Source organism: Podarcis muralis, chromosome 3, assembly GCF_964188315.1.
Source record: "Podarcis muralis chromosome 3, rPodMur119.hap1.1, whole genome shotgun sequence".
Lineage (NCBI taxonomy): Eukaryota > Metazoa > Chordata > Lepidosauria > Squamata > Lacertidae > Podarcis > Podarcis muralis.
This window is the reverse complement of record NC_135657.1, coordinates 17,537,074-17,561,112: the sequence shown is the minus strand read 5'-3', so window position 1 is coordinate 17,561,112 and position 24,039 is coordinate 17,537,074. Positions and strand designations below refer to the sequence as shown.

General features: G+C 42.7%; 1 protein-coding gene across 7 annotated transcripts in view; it reads left to right on the top strand.

Moving 5' to 3' along the window:
- The window catches only part of NPHP1 (nephrocystin 1), a 32,553-nt gene extending 10,234 nt beyond the window's left edge, over positions 1-22,319 (top strand). For 2 of the 7 annotated variants that reach the window (XM_028724940.2, XM_028724942.2), the window contains 8 exons: positions 1,612-1,722; positions 3,094-3,176; positions 14,591-14,667; positions 15,202-15,301; positions 16,167-16,279; positions 19,211-19,284; positions 20,516-20,560; positions 21,827-22,319. In XM_028724940.2, coding sequence (XP_028580773.2) covers positions 1,612-1,722; positions 3,094-3,176; positions 14,591-14,667; positions 15,202-15,301; positions 16,167-16,279; positions 19,211-19,284; positions 20,516-20,560; positions 21,827-22,105 — 882 coding nt within the window. In that variant the 3' untranslated portion in view covers positions 22,106-22,319. Of the gene's footprint in view, positions 1-1,611; positions 1,723-3,093; positions 3,177-14,590; positions 14,668-15,201; positions 15,302-16,166; positions 16,280-18,733; positions 18,929-19,210; positions 19,285-20,515; positions 20,561-21,826 lie in introns of those variants that run through there. The other 5 variants (XR_013392117.1, XR_013392116.1, XR_013392115.1 and 2 more) reach the window with 5 other exon arrangements.
- The last annotated feature ends 1,720 nt before the right edge of the window (positions 22,320-24,039 follow it).

Below are 24,039 nucleotides of genomic sequence, written 5' to 3'. Positions count from 1 at the left end.
ACACATGCCAAGATCTCAGTTGCCAAACATAATGAATTTAAGTGCTATGAGGTTTGACCTCTGGCAACCACTTCTTGGAACTGTATTGATAAAATCCTGCTGACTTGAGGATCAAACTAGATAAGACACGGGAAATTCATTTGCTGTTTCTTTCTTTCTTTTTTACAAAAATAAAAAAGCAGCCTGGGTAGAGGGTCAGAGCGTTGGAGAAGGAAGGGCAAAAGGTTTACTCATCTGAATTCTCCTCCCATCTCCTATTTGCTGTGCTAAGAATAAGATGAACAAATAGCACCGGGGAATAATTTGGAACAGGAAAGCTGCTCAGGGTATTAATCCCCCACCCTCATCACCAGGGGTCAGCAAACTTTTTCAGCAGGGGGCCGGTCCACTGTCCCTCAGACCTTGTGGGGGGCTGGACTATATTTTGGAAAAAAAAATTGAACGAATTCCTATGCCCCACAAATTACCCAGAGATGCATTTTAAATAAAAGCACATATTCTACTCATGTAAAAACACCAGGCAGGCCCCACAAATAACCCAGAGATGCATTTTAAATAAAAGGACACATTCTACTCTTGTAAAAACACGCCGATTCCCCAACCGTCCGCGGGCTGGATTGAGAAGGCGATTGGGCTGGCCCCGGCCCCCGGGCCTTAGTTTGCCTACCCATGCTCATCACTGTCGCTCAAATTGAATTCCACTCACTTGCTTTGCATTTGGCACTAAATAATCACAAAGTTACTTGTATGTGCTGAAGGAAGTGCCATGGATTGTTCAGCAGATGGCAGTGTTTCTTCTGAATCAGTGTTGAAATCACAAAGCAAGTGGGAGCTTCTGGGGCTCCAGAAGCAGCTGTCTGCAGGCAAATGCTTCAAATATGAATTTGCCCCTGTTTTGAAATTATATTGCATCTCAGTATTAACTTTACTGGATACCCCTGAAGCATGGTTAAATTGTTTATCTCTGGGTATATTTGCTTGTTTCTCTTTGATCCACATATAGCAGTGGAAAACCATGATGTTATGACATTGTGAGTACCCTCCCTGCCCCAACAGCAGCCAGCGAGGAAAAGTGCATGGTGCATTTCCATTGCCACACATTAGTGGTGAAGAGAACTCACAGGGTTGCCATTTTTGACAGCATCCATCCATTCTTCATCAGATCTAATTTTGTCCTTAGCTTGTCACAGTTCATGTACAGGGGGAATTTGTTGAGTGAAAGGGAGGCATTGAAGAGGTGCTGAAACCTCTCTTATTAAGCTGAGCTTTGCTTGCTTGGAGCACCAGTTTAGAGTTTGAACAAGGGAAGAACGCTTCAAGAGGAGCTGCCTTCAGATAAGAAGGACACTGCAAAATGGATCTTCTTTGGAAGCTGGTGCTTATGTCTTTGTGGAAAATAAAACACAATGCCCTCCTGGTTGTTGTGTAGCTCGCTGACTACTCATACAAAACTTGGTGGCATGAAAAGATAGAGATTGTTGGTGATGCTTGTGATTTAATTTAATAGTTTATTTCTGAAAGGAAATGGAGGAATTCTATTGGTGTTTCAAGAGAATCTTGAAATAAAATGCTTAGATATATTTGCTGCTGCTTCTTTTTTTACATTTTTAGGTGACTGGCATCTTACCGTGCCTGCTTGACGGTGATTGTTTTATTAGATCCAATTCCCCATCTCCGGACATAGGCATATTATTTGAACTTGGGATCACTTACATTCGGAATGTAAGTTCTCACAGGTGATTCAGTGCATGAAACTATTAGAAGACAGGCTGTCTGCTGGTATTTCTTTTATATACAAAGAGCTTGGCATCATAAACCACAGGAATGAAGTAGAAGTCAGTTTCAGTATCACAAGAATGCCAACCTCCCATTAGGACTGGCACATAATTTATTAGTATGAATTGCCATTCTCCTGCTTGGTGATTGGGCTGGCTGATCGTTAAGCTGTGTATACTTGAGGTTAAGATTAATAAATCAAATTTATTTGATAAGACAAAAGTGAAAGGGATGGTGAAGACTACCAGCCTATATTTTTTTACCTTCCTTTTTGGGGTAGCTCATGAAATATTGAAGGGCACGCACATTAAGAACATAAGAGCAGCCCTGCTGCACTGGGCCAAATGCACATTGAGTCCAGCATCTTGTTCTTAAAGTAGCTCACTAGGTACCTGTGGTAAGCCTACAAGCAGTGGTGGAAGAAGCCACTCAGGTGCCTGGGGTGACGCAAGCCACCCATAGGGATGGGGTACACCGTGGGGCCTCTGGAGTCTGCCTGCCTTCTCCCACTCAGCTGCCCTACAGCTGGGGGGGGGGAGGCAGCAAACAGATGTGCATGCTGCAGTCTCCGGTGAGTACCGCCCGACATTTTGTCACACCCTTCAGGGGTGACATCCGGGGCAGACCACCCCCACTGCACCCCCTTCCTTCGCCCCTGCCCACAAGCAGGACTGGAGTGCAGTAGTGCTCTCTGCATTTGCTGTTCCCACAAACTGGTATCCTGAGGCAGACTGCCTCCAACTGTCCTATTGTAATCATAACTGGTAGCCATTGATAGCCTCTCCCTCCATGAATTTGTCTAGTCCTCTTTAAAAACCATCCACGATGATGGCCATTGCAACATATTTTAACTGTGCACTGTGTGAAGTAGCACTTTGTTTTGTCTGTCCTGAATTTTCCCAACATTTGGTTTTATTGGATGGCCTTGTTTCTCTCTGGTTAGCCACTGAACCCAGTGCTCTATTATTGTAGAGATGACCAGTCCCTGAGGACTGCATGAAGAAAATACAAAACAGGGCTATCTGTGTATGCAAGCTTGATTGCCTTGCCGATAGCTGCAACCACTAAACCAATTCCATTCCTTTAGCTGCATTTATTGGTACAATCAAACCCACCTAGCTTTGAGTGGCAGCCATTGATTATTCCTAGGGTGATGGCAGGGGGGAAGGAAGGAGAGCCTGCCATTGTTGCTTCAGCTGCACACCTAACACAGATAGTGTGGGAAGAGTGGAGCAGATGGACCCAAGGGCTGATTATGTCCAACCGTTTTACATTTTAGCAACCTGGATAATTAGTTTCATCCACCTTATTTTCTAGTCAACAGGTGAGAGAGGAGAACTAAGCTGTGGCTGGGCATTTCTAAAACTTTTTGACTCAAGCGGACTTCCAGTTTCCTCCAAGTAAGTTTGCTTTGTGATTTGGGGAGGTGAAAAATATAAAGATACATCAAATTCACAGGGTTGGTTTATTATGTGTTTATTGCATTTATATCCCACCTTCCTCCAAAGAGCTCAATGTGGCATACATAGGTCTTCCCCCTTCTCACATATCTGATCCTCACAACAATCCTGTCAGTTGAGTTACGCTGAGAGAGAGAGAGTGACTGGCTCAAGGTCACCCAGTGAGCTTCATGGCTGAGTTGGGATTTGAACCCAGCCCTAGCCTGACACTCTAACCATTACACCACAATGGCTCTGCCTGCTTGGTTTTGCCTTCCGCAAGTTATCTGCCAGAGGTGAAAAAATGTGTTGCATCGGTTAACTCCAGAAATTTCAGCAATCAAAGCTGATGATGTAACAACACAGGGATGCTTGGTTTTGAGTGTCCCTCATATGGTACTACTCAATAGCATTCATGAGCCATTTCATGCTTCACCTACAGTACAAATCTGATGAATATTATTCAGAAATAGGTGTGAAAGATCAGATGCAGCTTCCTGGCACTTGCCACGTGTCTCCTCTGTACGGCTGCCCTTGTGACAGACAATTTGCAATGCAAAGTCTGTGTAGACCTGATGGGTATTTGATTGCAGCCATCACATTGTAGGAATCATATGTTTGGACAAATAACCACACACGTTCCCCAGAATGCTGCCAGTTCCAGAAGGCAGCAAGGTGCCAGTGCAGATGCCAGGCTCTTGATGCTGCCACAAGGTAGGCTGAGGAGGTATTTGGAAGATGGCTGTAACCGTCAGACAAAGGCTTGTGGTCGTTTCATCTTAACTAGCCCTGTGTAAGTAAGATGCAGCAGGGGAATAATGAAGCTGCCCATTAGTTAAACTGCTGAGAGTTGGTAGGGGAGGTTTTTTTAAACAGAGATTGGCATGTGGCTTGCTTCATATAGGTCACCTGGCGGAGAAGACTTTTTGAGTGTGCTCTTAGTTTGCATGCTTTGGTGGGTCGCTGCTTGTCTGTTACTCAAGGGCCCCCAAATACTGAAGATTGCTGCGCCACCAAACGATTGCTGTGAAAATATGGCAGCCTTTTTCAGTTTAGGAAGCTGTCCTATAGCAAGTTAGGCAATTTTTCTAACTAGACCAGCGTTGCCTATGCAGATTCGAAGAAGCTCTCCAGGGTTTAAGATAAGAGACATTTCCAGTTCTTCCTGAGGATGCATTTGCTTCCTGTGTTGGCATTTAGAACTGTGCTACTTACCTTGACTTTTGGGGGAGCATTTAAAATATTAAGTTGCATTGCCAGGTTTCCCCCCTCAAAGTTGTATGGCAGCTGCTTCAGCTCCTAAGCATTTCAAATTCATATTCTTTATTATGGTGGTCCACACACCAGTCCTGAATGCTAGTTTGCAGTTGCTCCTGTTTAACATACAGGGAACTGAGGATGAGAGAGATGCTTTCCCGAGACCCCCCTTTCCCACCTCAGGCCACCATTCCCCTTTCTCTCCCCCCTCCCCCCGTCCTGAGCCACTCCAGGGAGAGCTGTAAATGATGTATTGGTGGAACAGATGAAACTGGAGGAGGATCAACAGCCCGTCTTCCCAAACACACAATTGGAAGTGTTTTCTGCTCCCACATTGGGGCGCTCTGGATGCTGGCCATGGTGACGTATCTCCTGGCTCTCACTCCTCTCCTGCTGCTGTTATTTCCCTAGTGCCTGCCAATACTTCCCCATAAAGCTAAAGCTTAAAGGAACTAAGTATAGCAGATAACGATTCAGTTTAACAGTATTCATTTCACAATAATACTACATTTCTTTATATCAGAAGCACATAATTGCAAATGCATCTGCAACATTTTCCAGATTTCACATTCTTTGCCAACAGAAACAGTTTTTTTCCACCATTTTTTTTGGGGGGGTGGGGCGTGGGAAGTCTAGCAAGAGGAAATCTGAATTGCAACAGGCAACTTGGCTGTACACCAGGATCACAATATCAGTGAGATTTACTCAGAGCCTTGGCTAATGCTCTCAACTGACTATCTGTTGCATCTTCAACTAAGGAGGGGGAACCTGTAGCCCTCCAGATGTCATTCAGCTCCCATCAGTCCAAGACAGCGTGGCCAATGGTTGGAGATGATGGGAATTGGAGTCTTCACAATTAGAAGACTGCAATACAGTGTTAGAAACTGAGATAAGAAAGCTCGGAGTTAAATGGTACCTTAAACCTAGGTTGTGGGCACAACAACAGAATGTCTCGGCGCGCTTTATATAACAAGAATACAAAACTGAAAATGAGTGAACTGCAGCTAAAATATTATGTTCATTTTTGACAGGGTCCAGTCCTTCCCCTGCCCACCCCCTAATATTCTTTAAGAGGGTCTCTTCTCCCATCTTCAGAGAGTAGCTGGAAGTGGGGAGGCAGAAAAAGGTTCTCCTTTCCTTCCACTCTGCAGTTTTAATCTGAAATCTTAGGTGCAGATCTGTGCCCAGAGTTCAGAAACGGCTCGTGCTCATGAAATTCCCTGTTGCAAAATGCTCCTAGACAGTGGTAGTTTCGAACACTGGCTGCAGATTCCCCATCCCTTGCTGGAACCTGTACTCAAATCTCCCACTGGGTTCAATGGGACTCCTAAGTAAGTGTGATAGGAGCGCAGCCTTGAAAGTTACAAATTAACACACATTCATCTCTTTCTTCCTCCAAAGTTCATTAAGGCCAGCTTTAGTGATGTTTACTTAATATAGCATTACGTACGCCACATTTTCTTTTTTTAAAAGAAAACCCTTTTCTGTGCAAGGCAAGGCAGGACCAAAACTGACTAATGCTAATTAACGTCTTCTGCCACCCAAGCATTCTTGCCATTTCTGCATTCCAGGGGCTCGGCTCACAGAGGCTGTCCTTGAGAGGAACATTTCTGATCATACCACAGATCCTTGAGCTGGGTTTGGATACTGCCCCAAGACTGACTCATTGCTGGGCTTGTACTACATGTGTCTCATAGCCTGGGTGAATACTGAAACTCGATGTCATGTGATGTGTATGCAGCCTGTTAACTTGCCCTGAGACTGCTAAGCTTGTTAAACAAGTCTCACCCCCTAAATGATTTAAAAATGTGCTTGGTTTATTTTCAAAACTTGAAGTGGGCCCAGATTTTCTTTTCTTTTAAAAAACAACAACTTGCCTGTGGACTTCCTTTATGACCGTCTTAGCCGTCTTTCTAGTATCATTTCCGCAGTCCTGAATAAAGCTTCCCTTAGCTTTGGCAAAGGCACTAAAATAATCTGATGGCGTTGACCCCCCCCCCCCTGTATTTTATGCTTAATACAGTTATTATAATTATTTAATTGCTTTAAAATATTTACCGTTTGCCAGCCTCACAAGGAAGGCTGTTCCTTTTTTTTTTTTTTTTGGAAGCTGCCTTATTCCAAGCCATTGAGCCATCTATGAAATTTTATTAAGACTTTTCATAACACGATAGAAAAACAAACCAATCTAAACAAAAACAAAACAGCAACAACCAAAAAGAAAGAGATGGAAGAATGCAAAGTCCTTCCTCACAGGTATATCTTAACTTTTGTCCCAGACAGAAAAAGGTGAGCCCTCCCAGCTCTCACCCAGCTCTCTTCCTATTCTTCTCCCAGCTTCTCGCCCTGGAAGACCACCCCTTCCCTGTAAGGAAGGCTGTTTCCGAAAGGCCTTTCTACACGGTTTTTCATGTGCAGCTTTACGCATTTGGACATTTCCCCTGAGGATCATAATCCTATGGCAGAGATTGCCTTTTCCCCAAGCTAGTTGCACTGTGTTGTGTAATGTGGGGGTGGGGGTGGGGGGCAGAATGTGATTCTTATCCTAGCAAGCACAACAGTTGATGGCTGTTGTGATGGCCTTGTGCTCTGCAGGTGTCTTGGGCTCATATAACTGGACACTGTCTGTGCCTTGAATTGTGAGGAGCGGGCGACACATCCCTCCCCACACCTCCCCTTCATAGCATCGTCATTTTCTTCCGGTTTTCCTCCCAAGAGCTGGAGTGTTTGTGCAGCACTTAGGAATCATAATTCAATGTACTTGTCTCCCAAAACAAGATTGCCCCACAAAGCAAGACTACCCACAACCACTGCGTGGAAATTACACTAGTGGTACAGGATGGGAGTACATATAGTCAGTCACCTGGTACCAACTAGGCACTTAATAAGCAATAATCTATGTAATATAAATGGGGGGGAGGGAATCTCAACATGCAGTCCCTCATCCAGTTTGAATAGCTTTGCAAATGTGTTAGTCGTGTTATTGCTCTTTGTGTGTCTTGGATAATTTCTGCTACAACAATAAGAAACCTGCAGCCAGAATCAATAGCCCTTTAGAGGAGAGGGCAGAACTAGACTATAAGAAACATTTTTGCATTCCTGAACTCCTCTTTCTCTGAATTCCAAGTTTGTATCGTTTCCGCTGAAATGCTATGATGTGCTTGTGAAGCTGCACTTGCGGCTGGATGACCAAATTGCAGCTACTGTATGTGATGACTGGCACACAGTGAGGTGAACACCCATTTTCACAAATCCCCTGTTGAAAGTTGGCAGGAACAGAGAGGATGGGCAAGGTGTTTCACTTGCATTCATCACTAAGGGTTAGGGAACCAGTATACCAATACAGGAATTTCCACAAAGCATGTAATTCATGTCCGTCACTTCCAGACAGGAAATCATGTTGAATCAATCAATACTTCAGTATTTTAGTTGACAAGAACAGTAGCCAAATTGAAACAGTGCAAATTATAAGGTGCTGCCTGGCCAAATGATGAAATCAAATCAAATCAAAACTTTATTAGCAAAGCCAACAGGCCACAGCTGTACAAGAGTTAAAAGTGAAAATAAAGATAAAAGGAAGAAAAGAACAGGCAAAAGGTGGTCCGTCGGATGAACAAGTCTGTCACTCAGACGGTGGCCCTCAATTTCGCAGCTCTCTCGATGTACCTCGCGACCTTCTCTGTTATCTGACTATCCGTATCAGATAATAGAAAATACAGTGTAATGTCTGGTGAACGGCCGGGGTTGGAGAGAATGAGTGGAGTAATAATCTCATTCCTTAGGTCTTTGTAAAGGGGGCAAGAAAGAAGGACGTGGGACACTGTTTCCGTGTTACCATCTCCACATGGGCAGAGTCGTTTTTCAAATGGAGTCTTTTGGTAACGACCTTCGAGTACAGCAGAGGGAAGAACATCCCATCTAGCCAATGTAAAGGCACGTCTGTATTTTGGGATGGTTAGTTTAGACAAATATGAAGCTGGAGAGTCAAAATGAGAAGGGGGAAAGTAGGTATACCATGGGCACAGTTTCTTTAAGATAGTCAGGTTGTTTTGTCGTTCAATGTCTTTCAGGCGCTGGCCTATTAGACTCTTTGCTTTAGTGAGGCCCATTGATAGTAGGGACTGTGAGTGCAGACCGCATGTAAGGAGTTTTTGATGCACAGTTTTGAACCACTTGCTTTTGTGAGGGTCTTGCATTACTAGAGGCAGTAGACCAGGTGGATTCAGATTAAGACGAAGCCAATAGTTGAATGTTCTCTGCCAGGTCCGAGTTTCCACAGATGGAAGGCAGGCCTCGAGTCGTAATGCTGCGTTTGGAACACAGGAGGGGACGCCGAATATCTGCCTTAGAAATTTAGACTGGACAGTTTCAAGACTGGAGCAGTGGTTCCCCGTCCAGATTTGCGCCCCGTACAGTAACTGTGCCAGAGGTTTTGCTTGAAAAACTTCAAGGGCTGCTGGGATGTATCTGCCCCCCTTCGTGTAGAAGAAGCGGGACAGCATCTTGATACTTTGAGCTGCTTTTTCTTTGGCACATTTTTGATGGACATCCCAGGACCCGGTCGACTGGAAAACGATACCCAGATATTTGAAGGCTTTGACTTGTTCAATTGTCTGGTTATCCATCCTCCAGCTGTACTGTCTGTGTTTCCTTGCAAAAACCATAATTTTGGTTTTCTGATAGTTTATTGCAAGTTGCTCTCTCCTACAGTATGCTGAGAATTCACCTATGAGCCTATTTAAGCCTATTCTTGTTCGAGATAGGAGTATCGCATCGTCAGCGTACAAAAGCACTGATATTGCTTTGTCAGCCAGTTTGGGGGCGTGGAAGTCCGGAGATGACAAACAGTTAACCATATCATTGATGTAGATGTTGAAAAGAACTGGGGCCAGGATGCAACCTTGCTTGACCCCCTTACTGACAGGAACTGGTCCTATAAGATGGCCATTTAACGAAGTTCTTACATGCAGCACCGTGTCTTTATATAAACAGCTGATCAGAAATAATAGTCTTTTGTCTATACTTGATGTGCTCAATTTATCCCAGAGTCTTACACGTGGAATTGAATCGAAAGCAGCCTTTAGATCGATAAAGGCTGCATATAACACCCCACGGGATTTTTTGGCATATTTGTCAATTAAATAGGCTAGGGTGAAGCAATGGTCTATGGTGGATCTGCCTTGCCTGAAACCCGCTTGCTCTTCCGCTAGAATAGCTTCAGTTTCCAGCCAGCTAGTTAGCTTGGTATAAAGATGTTTGGCATATAGTTTGCTGGGTATAGGCAGAAGGCTGATTGGTCTATAACTCGCCGGGTCTGTCATGGGTCCTTTTTTATAAATTGGGATAATTATTGCCTCAGTCCAACCATCTGGGAGTAAACCCGTTGAGTCGATCCAAGAAAATAAAGACGCCAGCAGGGGGGCCCACCAGCCAATGTTGGACTTCAGAAGTTCGGCAGGAATGTAATCATTCCCTGGGGCCTTGTTGTTCTTTAATTGTGCGATTAAATTCTCAACTTCCTTCGCAGTTACTGGTGGCCAATGAGGTAGGTCCTCCAATTGAATGCATAGTTTGTAATGTTGGGCTTCCTGGTCATAGAACAAAGATTGAAAATGGCGCAACCACTCCATTGGTTCCACTGTACAGATGGAATTAGTACGCTCCTGGTCCAGTAGACCAGATATGGTTCGCCAAAAGCAAGTAGTATCTTTCTCGTGCGATGCCTTAACCAAACTGTGCCAAGCGGCTCTTTCAGCTTCCAATTTCTTTCTCCTTAGTAATTGTTTGTAAGACTGTCTCAGATAAATATAAGCGTTAAGTAGGAGGGCAGTCCCTGATTTCCTGTATCTCCGATAGGCTGTTCTCGTTTGTCTCCTTGTTTGCCTGCACTCCAGGTCAAACCAGCTAGCTCCGTCCTTTGCCCTCTTTGTAGCGGAGCTATGTATCACTGTTGTTAAATGGGGTTTCAATCTTTCCAAAAGTAATTTAAAGCGTTCCATAATCGCAGCTACTGAATTGCCTGATACGATATGAAACGTTTTAAAAATATCTCGTTCTATCCAGAGGGAGGTTAATTAATATTGAGCTGTTGTCGTTTATATTTCCACCCTTCCTCCAAGGACATGAGGGCAATGTCCTCACAACAACCCCGTGAAGTAGGTCAGGCTGCTAAATGGTGAGTGGTTCAAGTTCACTCACCATGCTTTGCGACTGAACAGAGATTTGAGCACTTATATAATTGTCCTGAGTTGGATGAATCCCTAGCCGGAATTAAGATTGCCGGAAGAAATATCAACAACCTCAGATATGCAGATGACACAACATTGATGGCAGAAAGTGAGGAGGGATTAAAGAACCTTTTAATGAGGGTGAAAGAGGAGAGTGCAAAATATGGTCTGAAGCTCAACATCAAAAAAACGAAGATCATGGCCACTGGGCCCATTACCTCCTGGCCAAATAGAAGGGGAAGAAATGGAGGCAGTGAGAGATTTTACTTTCTTGGGCTCCATGATCACTGCAGATGGTGACAGCAGCTGCGAAATTAAAAGACGCCTGCTTCTTGGGAGAAAAGCAATGGCAAACCTAGACAGCATCTTAAAAAGCAGAGACATCACCTTGCCAACAAAGGTCTGTATAGTTAAAGCTATGGTTTTCCCAGTAGTGATGTATGGAAGTGAGAGCTGGACCATAAAGAAGGCTGATCGCCGAAGAATTGATGCTTTTGAATTATGGTGCTGGAGGAGTGCTCCCTGGAAGGACAGATCCTGAAGCTGAGACTCCAATACTTTGGCTACCTCATGTGAAGAGAAGACTCCCTGGAAAAGACCCTGATGTTGGGAAAGATTGAGGGCACAAGGAGAAGGGGATGACAGAGGACGAGATGGTTGGATAGTGTTCTTGAAGCTACCAGCATGAGTTTGACCAAACTGCGGGAGGCAGTGGAAGACAGGAGTGCCTGGTGTGCTCTGGTCCATGGGGTCACGAAGAGTCGGACATGACTAAACGACTAAACAACAAACAAAATTTCAGTTCTATATCTGCTATACCAGCCTATTCCTTCTGCCCTTGAACTGTGCGCCAGCTGGTCATTATAGGAACAACCGTTTAGAAACTTGTGCCTGAGCTTTGATTTTTATTTCTTCTTCCCTCCCTGTCCCTTTCCCCTTGTATTAATTATATGCAGCCCGTCTCACTGGGTTGCCCCCGCCACTCTGGGAGGCTTCCAGCAAAATATAAAAACACAGTAAAACATCAAACATTAAAAGCTTCCATATACAGGGCTGCCTTCAGATGTCTTCTAAGAGTCATAGAAGCATCCAAGGCAGCTTATGTCAACAATTCAATAAAAGCAGCAAGTAAAATATTAAAATAGAAACAGGAAGCAGCAGATAATACAAAAACATCAGGGAGAAAAACAAGCCCAAATCTACCATCCTGTAGGGGCAAAGGCCAAAAGTTAAGCAAGGACCGTTTTGTGCTGGCAGCTTAATTTGAGACCTCCACTTTATAGCCCAGTATCTACTGTAGGATATACGACAAAGCCCGGAAAAGTGGTACATACTCTGTTCTAAGGACCAAGTTAAATAATGTTTTGGCAGGCCTCGGGCTCATTTTTGCATTTGTAAACCCAGGCAGATAAGTGGTGCAAACTGGTGAAATATCTCTGATTTGCAAATTCAAGCATGCATGTTCATCATCTGATGTATACAGAGACAAGGAATGATTTGCATGTGTGAATGAGCCATCACAGATCTAATGTCACATTCAGAACTTTCCTGTTGCCTCACATCGCCTCAAACCCAACACTCTTCAGTGCAGTCTGTTCACACATTCAACTGCAAGTCATTGAGCGATGAGAAATAAAGGGATGTATATATGTGTGCATGAAAAGGATCCAGGAATGCTGGGAATAAATGTGGGTTATCTGTATGTTAGATAATTTTGGCTGCAAAAGAGCAACATCTCAAACTATTCCAAATTGGCTGAGTGTCCATATGATGCTTCTGAACTTGGAAGCCAGCCCAGTGTGTCTTTAGGATGTTCTGTTCATCCATATCTAGGAACTCAAAGCTAAAGGATTCCTTTTTCATAATTTGACTGCCTTTTATCTGTAATTATGTGATCACCGGAAAGATACATAATTGGCACAGGGTCGTTTCTGGGCAGTTTAGATGAAAACCCAAGAGGAAGGAGCAGATGAGTCACTTCTGCGTGGAGAAGTGACTTGTACATCAGCACTAGAGGTGAACAGGTCAGGACAGAATTCAAAACAGTAAATTTAGCACCAGTGGTTCCTGCCTTAAATGACATTTGTGAATGCGCCCAGGGTGTATCTTTGACCCCAGAGAAGCTTTTCAGGTAATTTACCCGATGATAACTTGAGAGCCACAACCCAGAGAATTGTACAAGTGTCTGCACGCCCAAAACTTTTAGTTTCCCACAGGGTGGATTTGATTTAAATCAAATCGATTTAAATCCCGATTTAAATCACTAGTCAGTAAGACTTGATTTAAATCTTTTTTTTTTACAGAAACACTCATTCTTGCTGGTATAATCTTAATATTTACAACCAGATGAAGGTTTCATTTTTGGAATAATAATTTTTTAGAGTAGTTTTTACAGTTATATCAAAAATTACTGATTTGGTTATACTATTAGAAATACATGGACAGATCATTATGAAATTATTGTTAGGTTTAATGTGTCAACTGTTTATATTTGGGCAACTTTTCTGCCGTACTTTGTTGGAAGGAGAAAAATAATCATTTCCTTAATAACAATTTAAACAATTTATTTAATTAAAACAATAACATTATAGCATATGTATCCATGCTTGTTAACTGACGTGGTTAAACGGTTTAAAAAATATATCAAAAACTTAGACTGAGTTTTAGTACACATGAAAAACTTAAAACAAATCCTTATTTCCTGATGGAATAGCCTATGGACTATAATGTAACTTAAGTAGAAAACTATCTTTAGAAAGATTTTTCCTCCAAAAGCATTTTAAAAATCCAATTTAAATTTTAAAAAAAATCCAATTTAAATTTTAAAAATCCGATTTTTTTTTATTTTGATTTTTTTTAACCATTGATTTTTATCCACTCTGGTTTCCCAAATGATAACCCTTCATGAACTACTTTTGAAATATATGAATATTTCCAGAGTGGCTTGTGATACACCTGGAGCGGGCAGTTGTAATGTATAAAAGCAAAGCATTCTGTTGAGCAAAAGCAAGTTGTGGTGAGTGGGTCTTAAGCAGCATTCTCAATCATTGCAACCTTGCAGTGGTATGGATTGTGTGCCTGTGGATACTTTGTTTTAAAAGGGGAAGGAATTCACCCCAAATTATTAGGATTTGTACTAATCCACTCACCCAGGTGGGATTCATAAACCGCCAAAGAACACGTGAAAATGATTTATCGGATGCTGTTTTTATAGGTTAATATACCTATCAACCTCTGGGATTGCCTGGTTTGATGGTCTTTTATTGGGTCATCTTTCATAGGACAGCATCCAGTTAATTAGTTTCTATATATAATCAGTGCATGTTTTGAGTGGGTTTGTATACACCATAGTTGTGACGTAGTATAGTGTATTTTAAAATGGGGTTTTAGAGTTTTTAAGGTTTTTGAATGTTTTATGTAGTTTTTATGTAGTTTTATGTAGTTTTTCAATTTCATTGTTCTGCAAGGGACAATGACAATAAAGATATCGTAATCGGAATCATCATATATCTCTATCTGTCTCTCTATCTGACCCACTTCTACAACTGACAGGAAAGTCATGCCACTGGTGCATAGTACCACTGCTTTGCATAGTACAGATTTGTAAGGTGAAGAATTTCTAAAGGCTTATAAAAATAGAACTCTGCGCTATTTAGGGAAGACATATTTTTATGGAACCTTCAATGGATGCTTATCAAATCGAGTTGCTAAGATTTTTTCCCCCATTAGGTATTTTGTTGTTGCCTTCGTTCAGAAAAGGTGAAATACGAAAGCGGGTGATTTGCATAAAATACCTTTTGCAGCTTCAGGAAAAGGCACATGTTTCTTTACTTTCGTTTTTCACCCATGTCAGAAATGAACGCAGGTGTCTGTGTTTTGTGTATTTTTCAGAACGTATGAGCTGCTTTTGAATGGCGGGACTCCCTACGAGAAGGGCGTTGAAGTAGACCCGTCGATTTTGAGAAGAGGTAGAGCTTATCTTGTCCCTTATCTGAAACTGAAAACTCTTTTCTTTGCCCTGTTGCCAGAAATCCTCTGTTATTTTATTATTTATTTATGAAACGCATAAGCGCTGCACGAGTTCAAAACACAAACAAAACAGGCACGTCCATGTCAATCTAAGGAAAGGAATTATAAATAAGCAGTGTTAAAAGTGCCATTGTGTGCCTGTGGAAACTCTGATTGCCAGATGGAAACATGGCTGTCAAAGCCAAAGAGGAAAAGGAGGGTTTTAAGACATTTTTTTAAAGGAAGAAGTGTGATGGGTATTGGAATAATTAGAATTTTAACTGCAAAGGGAGGGTGAAAAGTATGACTTGATGTTTCTGATTTGGCCCTACTCATTAAAGTGAGCCACAGAGATCAGAATGAGAACAGGTAGAGATAAACAGATGGAAAAAGTGCTGGATGCAGAGATAAACAAATTACGTATTTGAGAACATTTAAAAGTAACCCAAGTAGTGATAATGTTTGATTCTCTGCTTTATTTCTTTTTACTAAAGCCAGTGGCAGTGTTTTCCATAACATGATAACACTGAGGAAGCAGCCTCAACTTCTAGTGAAACTGAGGTCCTTAAGCACCAACTCCAGAGCAATATTGAAGTAAGTGAGCAAAGTTGGCAGTTTTCTTATGATGCTTACATTGTTGTTTCAAGGAGGTGTGGCTTTCTCTCATACACAAAACAAGCCTAAGAGATTTTTGCTGTATAATTTAAAAAAATTAGGTCCAAACTTGCAGTAAAGCTCTGTTATGAATGTGACAGGCTTCTATCAACTATCAAATATTAAATACTAATACATGTCAGTTGCTAGCCTTTCTAAATACTATTGCATGTCAACTATCTAATGCAAAGTACCGGAGGAGAAAGAACAGTGTGTCCCAAATGGTGAAATAAAAGAGGAGATAAAACTATAGTAAATTGTAGTTTGAAGTAACATAATGCAATATTTTGATCAAATGAAAAGTGTCCTCAGTTTCTAGATTTTAATGTTTTTTTAGAAAATGCAAGGATTTCTTCCCTCCACCCTGTCCTGATGGGAGAGAATAGGAAATGCCTCTTCAAAGAAAATTTGAAAATAGAAATCCGATATTTTTTACTTAATGGTGCCTGCCTAGGAACATAGAGGTTGACCCAAATTAACTTTACACAAAAGAAAAAAGTATAGAAGGTAAAATTCATGCACCTTACAGTGTTGGACCTTTTAGTATATTGTGTAGTATACCTTAGAAACAGAGAATATGCCCCTTTCCCATGGTTAGGGCTTGAGTCACAAAACTGCAATTTAATGTGTGAATTGCTTAATAGCCAAGAAAATTAAAGCAGCAGTTCACAGTTGGTCAGAATAAAGTCCATCTTAATGCTACTGCATTCAGAAATCTTGCATGTTAAGATGTGCTAAAATATTTCAGGAGTAATTTTTACTGACAACCTTGTTTTTATTTGCTTTTTTTAAAAAACAACAACAGTCTGCTACCAGAAGTATTAATTGGCAGCATGAGCTATATACACCTTTTATTATTTTATCGTCAGATTCTTGGTGATGTGCTCCTCCGGGACAGACCAAACGTGCAAAATGCAGGTAAGGAAGTCTGGTAATGTTTGGGTCGAAAAAGCAGCAGCTGCTTTCTGTGGTTGCCATGTGTGTGAGAGAGGTGTCAAGTAATTTATTCTTTCATAAAGCAGGAGAGGCCTAACTTCAGTTTGGCATAGTCTGCTCCACAAGTGCCACCCCCCCCCCCACAAACCCCATGGTTCAGCAGTTCATGTAAATGAATGCATTCTCAGGAACTCTGAAACAGTTAAGGAAGTGGTGCTCAATCCCGCACTCTTCATTAAGAGCAGAGGTAAAAGGTAAAGGTAAAGGGACCCCTGACCATTAGGTCCAGTCGTGGCCGACTCTGGAGTTGCGGCGCTCATCTCGCTTTATTGGCCGAGGGAGCTGGTGTACAGCTTCCGGGTCATGTGGCCAGCATGACTAAGCTGCTTCTGGCGAACCAGAGCAGCGCACGGAAACACCGTTTACCTTCCCGCTGGAGCGGTACCTATTTATCTACTTGCACTGGTGTGCTTTTGAACTGCTAGGTTGGCAGGAGCTGGGACCGAGCAATGGGAGCTCACCCCGTCATGGGGATTCGAACCTCTGACCTTCTGATTGGCAAGTCCTTGCTCTGTGGTTTAACCCACAGCGCCACCCGCGTCCCAAGAGCAGAGGTAGTTATTGCAAAAATGCCCTACCTGGCACTGCAGTTCGTTTGCAAGAAATCCAAAAATGAGCAGGGGTTACATGTTCAGCTAGAATCTGTGTTCTCTCTGTCACTCTCCTAAAAATGCTTCAGGTACAAGGGCACAACAGTGGCTCTGTTATGGATGTGATGCTAAGCCAAACCGTGGCAAAGCGTGCAGGTACTTGTCATAAAAATTGCCTAAATCTTGTGGTTTTCTGGTGTGTGACAAACCAGAAGCCTAGGTTCAGACATAGAACAAAGAGCCATAATTCTTAGTGTTAATACCTGTATCCTCATGTGTTCATGCTTGGCCATGGTTTCGCTTAGTATCATGCATGAACCAGGCCAGTGTTTCTCAGCCAGTCTGGGTATATTTAAACAGCATGGGAATGACATTGTTCTGTCAGCAGCAGTTAAAGCACATCCCTGCACAGTAAGTCAACATGTCCCTGACAATCCCCAGACATTTTCCTATGCTTATGTCTTACAAACACATTTCTAGTGAAGTGAATTAAGGATGCAACTATAAGAAGTGTTTCCACTGGAAATTAGCAGTGCATTTTCCATGGAATCATGTGATCATGGTATGGATTTCTGATTGTGCCTTGATCTTTCCCTTGTTTTTTTTTAAAAGGTATTGTGTAAACATTTATTTTCCCTCCTTAACCTACCTCCTGTTCGTCAAAGAAACATGTTCGCTTCTGCTCAGGGAGAGCAGGCTTCCTCCAGAGTTGTTTTTTTGCACTTTTGCTTCTTATGACTCCATTCCTCCTATTGTAACATGCATACTGCTTGCTGTGCCATTGTCACTTATGTTGTGGAAAGGAGTACTAGGTGTTGGGGTCGAAATCAATCTGGGTTTATGACAGGATTTGGTGGTTTCTGAAATGCGCACTGAATTCCTCGCACAGCGACAGCCTGGTTTTAGTGGAGAGGGTGTCTCACCTGAACAAAAGGAAGTGAAGGACCAGTGTCTGGTGGGGAAACAAGGCTCTGAGAAAATGCTTTCTGAAAACTGGTTTTAGAAAATCCACCGAATTCATGGATGAGCAGAGATTGGTCTCATCCTGTCTGGTTCTTTGTCAGTGCTTGGAAGTGTAAAATACCTAATTGGTTGCAGTTCTTAAGTGTAAATTTCCTGCGGTTGGAACCTTTGTGTAGAAAGCCAGCAACTTAAAATGCCTGCTTAAAAGCTCTTGACAATATTTGCACTCTTTCCCAGTTTATAGCACATATTGTGGAGCTCACAGCATCTGGTACAGGCAACAACCGTTTTAGGAGCATCTGATATTTGCGTGACCATGCACACACGCATCACGCCGAACTCGGAAGTGTATTTATTTATTTCATACAATTCATATACTGATTGATTGTAAAAAACCAACAACCCTCCAAGTGGTTTACAAAGTAATAAAACAATAAAAGCTAGAAAAAATCTCAAGCATGCTTTTAAACACACAAAAGTTAAAATACAAAAACAGATTAAAGCTACTTCAAATTAAAAAATTTTATGACGCACATACAAGTGAAACCCAGCATTTCAAAATGAACTGAATGCTTTTACATGGCTGTTATTTGCAATGATTCTGGCCCACTTTAACCTTTCAACTGCAAGTGTTGGAGGGCCAGTTCACAATATGGGGGCCAGCCAGTTCACAGCTTTACATTTTGTACAGGGGTATAAGGTTGTGAATAAAAAACTCTTTTGTATCTCAGGAAGGGGACACGCACATAGAATTGATACATGACACTCTTAACCTACCCTCAAACCTTCAGAAATGGTAACCCATCCCAATTGTTTCTACCAGACGCAGGAGTGATGCAAGAGCGCATGGCTATTGTCCTCATATCAAACTTACGGGATTTTTAGAAGCAAGCAACCTCAATACATACAGCTCTACTCATGACCATAGAACTTACAAGCTGCCATAAATAAAACATGGCTCTTTGCAGAAGCTTATAGTCCAAATTAAATATTGTAGAAGTGTGCTCTGCTGCTACAGGTAATCCAGCCTTTGTGATTTAAAATACTTCTTTGGCTATTCCCCCACCCCCCCGCCCGCCAGAGGATATAATTTTTGTGGGCAATTCAACCACATTCTCCCTGTTTCTCCACATTCTGGCCAGCATTTGTGTGTGTGTTCTAAAAACTCTCTTCAGTGGATGTTCAGAATCGTGAAAGGCCAAAGCTGCCGTTCACATTCTCCCGTGAATTGTTTCTGCCTCGCATAAAAGGCTGCTAAAGCTTTCCCAAATAACAAACACCTTTTCAATCTCCCTTGCAGATTTGATTGGCAATCCAGTTTTGGCAACCTTCCCCAAACTCATGGAGCAGCCTGATCTCATGGATGCGCTCAGGGTGCGTGAAACGGATTGCATCACTAATCCAAAAGGACAGCTTTGAAAGCCTCTTTCTTTCCGGCATGGGAGGATTGAACGCTTTTGCACGCCTCGATCCCACTGTTGTTTTAAACAGCTGCTCTGACGATGCTAGGCTTAGGTCAATAATGTGCTGAAAGCAAAGCAAACAGAAATAGAAGTGAAATGCCCAAAGTCTTTGGAAAGAGGTGGCTTAGGAAGGGCTGGAATGCAGCAAAAGGGTGTGGTGGTGTGTTGAAATAAAAATTCCGAGAAGTTTGACTTTCCTACAGTCATAATGGAAGGAGTGATTTCTGCCAACATCTCTGGTGATCTAATATGATTTCGAATCCTCTGGGGAAAAGCTAGAAGGCCACGATCCTGTTTAGCTTCGTGGGGGCAGGAAACAGATTAAGGGAACAGATTTAGTGGTATTCAGATTTATTTATTTTTAAAGATGTGTTAGAAAAGGGGTCTCCAGCCTGGTCCCTGCATTAGAATAACTGAAAAGAAAAAGATAAATGGCTTAGATCCAGACTTTGCTGCTGCTGGATGAATGGGAGGTGACTTCTGCTGATTCCCTTCTTCCCCCTACAGCTTCCAGCACTCTCCCAAAATCTGCTTTAGAGGGCTGGGAAATCCTCTAGAAAGATGGTGGGGCTACAGAGAGAGGGGGAAGTCAACAAAAATGGCTTCTTCTGCTACTGGGAAGCCTCTACTGGATCAACCCTCTACTGTTGATAGAAGGAGGCTTTCTATATGATGCCAAAGGCTTGATTCAGACTCTATTATCCTTAGAGCAGAAGAAGCACTGGAATCAGTGGGACATAACTTTGCCATGTCTAAGGGAAATCCCATGTATTTCACTGGGTTTGCTTGAAGGATAATTGAGTTTGAATCCAACCAATTGGGTTTAACCTTCCCCCAACTTTGACTTGGGTTATACATTGAAAATCACCCTCAACACCCCCCTCCACTTTAAGAAGCATTCAGTTGGGTAGAAACCACCCATTCTCCTCCTTCCTTGGAGATTTTAAAAGGAAAGTTGCAAAGGCAGCTCCAAGGCATACCTTCCATCTCTGAGCGGTTGTGATTCATAATGATTTTCTCATGTGCATCTCTCTCCAGAATCCTTTTATTCCGCCACTCTTTGCTTTCATACGAAGTGTCTCAAAACTTTGTGCAGAGCCTCAGAGTTATTCATTCATTCATTCATTCATTCATTCCTTTAGAGTGCCTGGGCAGAGAAGGAAAGCACGCTGAAGAGATCTGAGAAGGTAAGGAAATAAAATCACTTTCTTCTGCACACAAAATATGTTTTAAGCATAATTATATATTGAAGCTTCATTCAAGCACAGGCGTGAGCAGGGGGCTCCCAGCTTTGGCTCAAGAGGACTGCAGCTCCCGCTTGTACTTTGCTCTAGACCTGGGGAGGGTCACCCTTGCCCCAAATCCATTGGGAAAGTTCTTCACCAATTCTGCGCAATGGTGTATTTCAGTTTTTTTGGGGTGGGGGGGCATGCTGCCATAAGATTCTTGTGGAAGCCCAATAGGTCCTCATGTTGCCATGGGCTTGTGCTGCTAAGAGCAGAAGGCTGAAGAATTGATGCTTTTGAATTCTGGTGCTGGAGGAGACTCTTGAGAGTCCCATGGAGTGCAAGAAGATCAAACCTACCCATTCTTAAGGAAATCAGCCCTGAGTGCTCACTGGAAGGACAGATCTTGAAGCTGAGGCTCCAATACTTTGGCCACCTCATGAGAAGAGAAGACTCTCTGGAAAAGACCCTGATGTTGGGAAAGATGGAGGGCACAAGGAGAAGGGGACGACCGAGGACGAGATGGTTGGACTGTGTTCTCGAAGCTACCAGCATGAGTTTGACCAAACTGCGGGAGGCAGTGGAAGACAGGAGTGCCTGGCGTGCTCTGGTCCATGGGGTCATGAAGAGTCGGACACGACTAAACGACTAAACAACAACAACAACAAAGGATTTTATTGGATTTTGTGGCAAGCAAAGTGTTGCTGCCCCACTCTGTCTGCTGTGCACAGGATAGGGCAGTAGCTGTGGCCCAAGCCTGAGTTTGTTTCTTCATGGCTAGGGCACAAGGTGAGATCAAGCTGGCTGTCCAAATCTGATGCATCTATCAATCATAGAGCCTCAGTTTAAAATTGAAGGAGCAAATCTGCATGCAGCGTCTGTCAACTGTTGCGGCGCAGTGAGGGTTCAAGGTGAACCATTTTGACATCACAACAGCTTATCTGAAGGCTGGATTGAAGGAGCACTCATTTATCGTTCTGCTCTGTTTAGCGGTTTTTAGTTGGCTTTGCTGGTGCTTTAAAGAATTGGTTTTTCATTTTATTGATGGCTTTTATAAATCTATCTGTCTTACTTGCAGCAGTTATAACGTGATTGGAGGGGGAGGGGGACAGACAAGGCTGCTTCAACATGAGGTGACTCGTGGCAATTCCAGCGCAAGAAAATGAATCTAATTTAAGGAAGCCGTCAAATAGTAACACGTTTCATTTATTTCCTCCCCCTCTTTAGAGAGATCGGGAATTTTTGAAGTCTGTATTCGTCCTGGTGTACCACGATTCTGTCTTCCCCCTTCTTCAGTCTGTGTTCCTCCCAGAGTACAAGTGGGCAGAAGAAGAATCTGAAGGCACTCGCTGGCGGATGATTGCTGACTTCTTGAAGAAAAACCGAGAAAGGGATGGCGCTCTGTCCTCTCTGCTGTCGTCAGAAGGCCTTCACAAAGCCTTTGATGTCGCAGAAATAGCATATGATTTCCTTGGAGAGGCTAGGAAGAATAATCCTTTAGTATGAATGGACTTTAGTATGAATGGACCTCTTCTAATCACCATGCCAACACAAATCAATTAAGCATAATTGATGTTCTGGCCAAAAAAGTCATATTTTTATATTTGTATGTCATTTTTATAAGTACATTGTATTAGTATTCTATCTTTTTGTATTCAGATATGTTGGCTTTGGCTACTTTTGTGTTTTTTTTAAAGAAAAAATAAAGTATGTAAACATATATTTTTTAAGTTTGATAAAACTTTTCTGTATCGTTTTTTACTGGGTTTCCTCAGGACAATGAAACTTATTGTTCATTCTGGAGCTTGTGTAGCAGCAAATGTTGCTGTATTGTACTTGCTTGCGGAATGTTACCACTAATCTTTGATATTTTACAAGAAAAGCAGAAAATGTCATAAAATTCTAACTTGTAAATCTAAAAAACCCGGTCCCATTTCATCTTGATGTAAATGTAAGCATCGATTCTATCATGAGTTTTGCTTTGAACATATACCAACACAGCTGGGTGAACGTCATGCCAGCATTTACTAGTAACTGGTGGAACTGAATATGATATTTGGCCACCTGCCAAGGCCTCATGGTTATTCTTGAAATGTACTGAAATTTCCCACTGCCCTTCAAAATTGTGTAAGAGTTACTGGCAAATGTCAGCATTTACCAAGTTTTCAATATGCAGTCACCTTATGGAATCTTTACTGTGGCTCTGAGCTGAGTATCGGACAGAAGATAATGGACCAGTTGATTTCTAACACTGTGATGCTACCAGGGAATGTATGTGAATGGAAGCACAGTGTGGAATCCTGCCCTGCTCCAGTATCCTACAACCGATATTCCTGCTGCTGTTGGTTTATCCTGCTAGGAACAAACATGGCTAAGAAAGGACTTCCGGGATAGCGCGAACGGGGTAATGGCGGATTCCCTCCGAGCTCCGGAGGGAATCGGCTCCGCTAAGGACGGGTCTTGCCGTGCCGGCGACACGGGGACCCTTAGAAACCGCAGGCGCTGAAGCCTGCGGACATGGTGACTCGGTGGGCACCTTAAACGCCCTCCCTGACCCGCGAAGAGCCTTTTTAAAGGCTACGGAGTGGACCGGAGAGTGGCGTGGCGCTGAGAGTCGATCGCTGCCTTGGCGGAGCGAAGCCGCGAGCCATGACCGGAGAGCGCTATCTTTCTTCCTGAAATTTGGACTGAAACAAATAACCCGTGAGTAGAAGGGAATTTTGGCACTAAAAATTTTATACCTAAAATTGAGTACGATCGGGGGTGTGTTAAAAGGAAGTCCGCACCCCCCCCCCCACAGAAAGATCCAAAGCAAGGAGAGGAGCACTAAGGCGGAAAGACTTTGGCGCTTAAATAGATAACTCTCACGAATTGGATTACAAAGTTATTGTGCTGGAGTGGAAAAGAGCAGGATTTCAGAAGTTTTTTCTTTATTTCTTCTCTTGGCAATCCCCCCCCCCTGGACCCGGGAGCGCCCTGCGTGGGAGCCCGAGGAAAAAGAATAAAGAGTTTGACAGCTGTCAAAAGAGCTGTCAAACGAGCGGTAAAGAATTGGAACTGCGTTATTAGTATCTTTTCGGACTAAAAGAGCTACATTAAAATTGAACTTTTTGAAACAAAGTGACTGGGAATAACAAAGTGGCTGGGAACAACAAGTAACGGATTGTTGGAATAGGATCATGATGGAAATCCCCCTGGAGGGAACTAAAGACATTGCAATGGCTGCAGAAGGGAAGCTATGGGCAGAGATTGAAAGGATGTTCTTTCTCGTGGGAACTTTACAAGAGCAAAGTACCACAATAAGTAAACAACTGGAGACTTTCGGTTTGGAACTGAGCAACTCTGCTAATGATACAAAGTTGATGGAAAGAAACTCTGCAGCTGCAGAGGAGGAGATAACTGTGGAACTGGGGGAAAAAGAAGAGGAAGAAGGAGAAGAA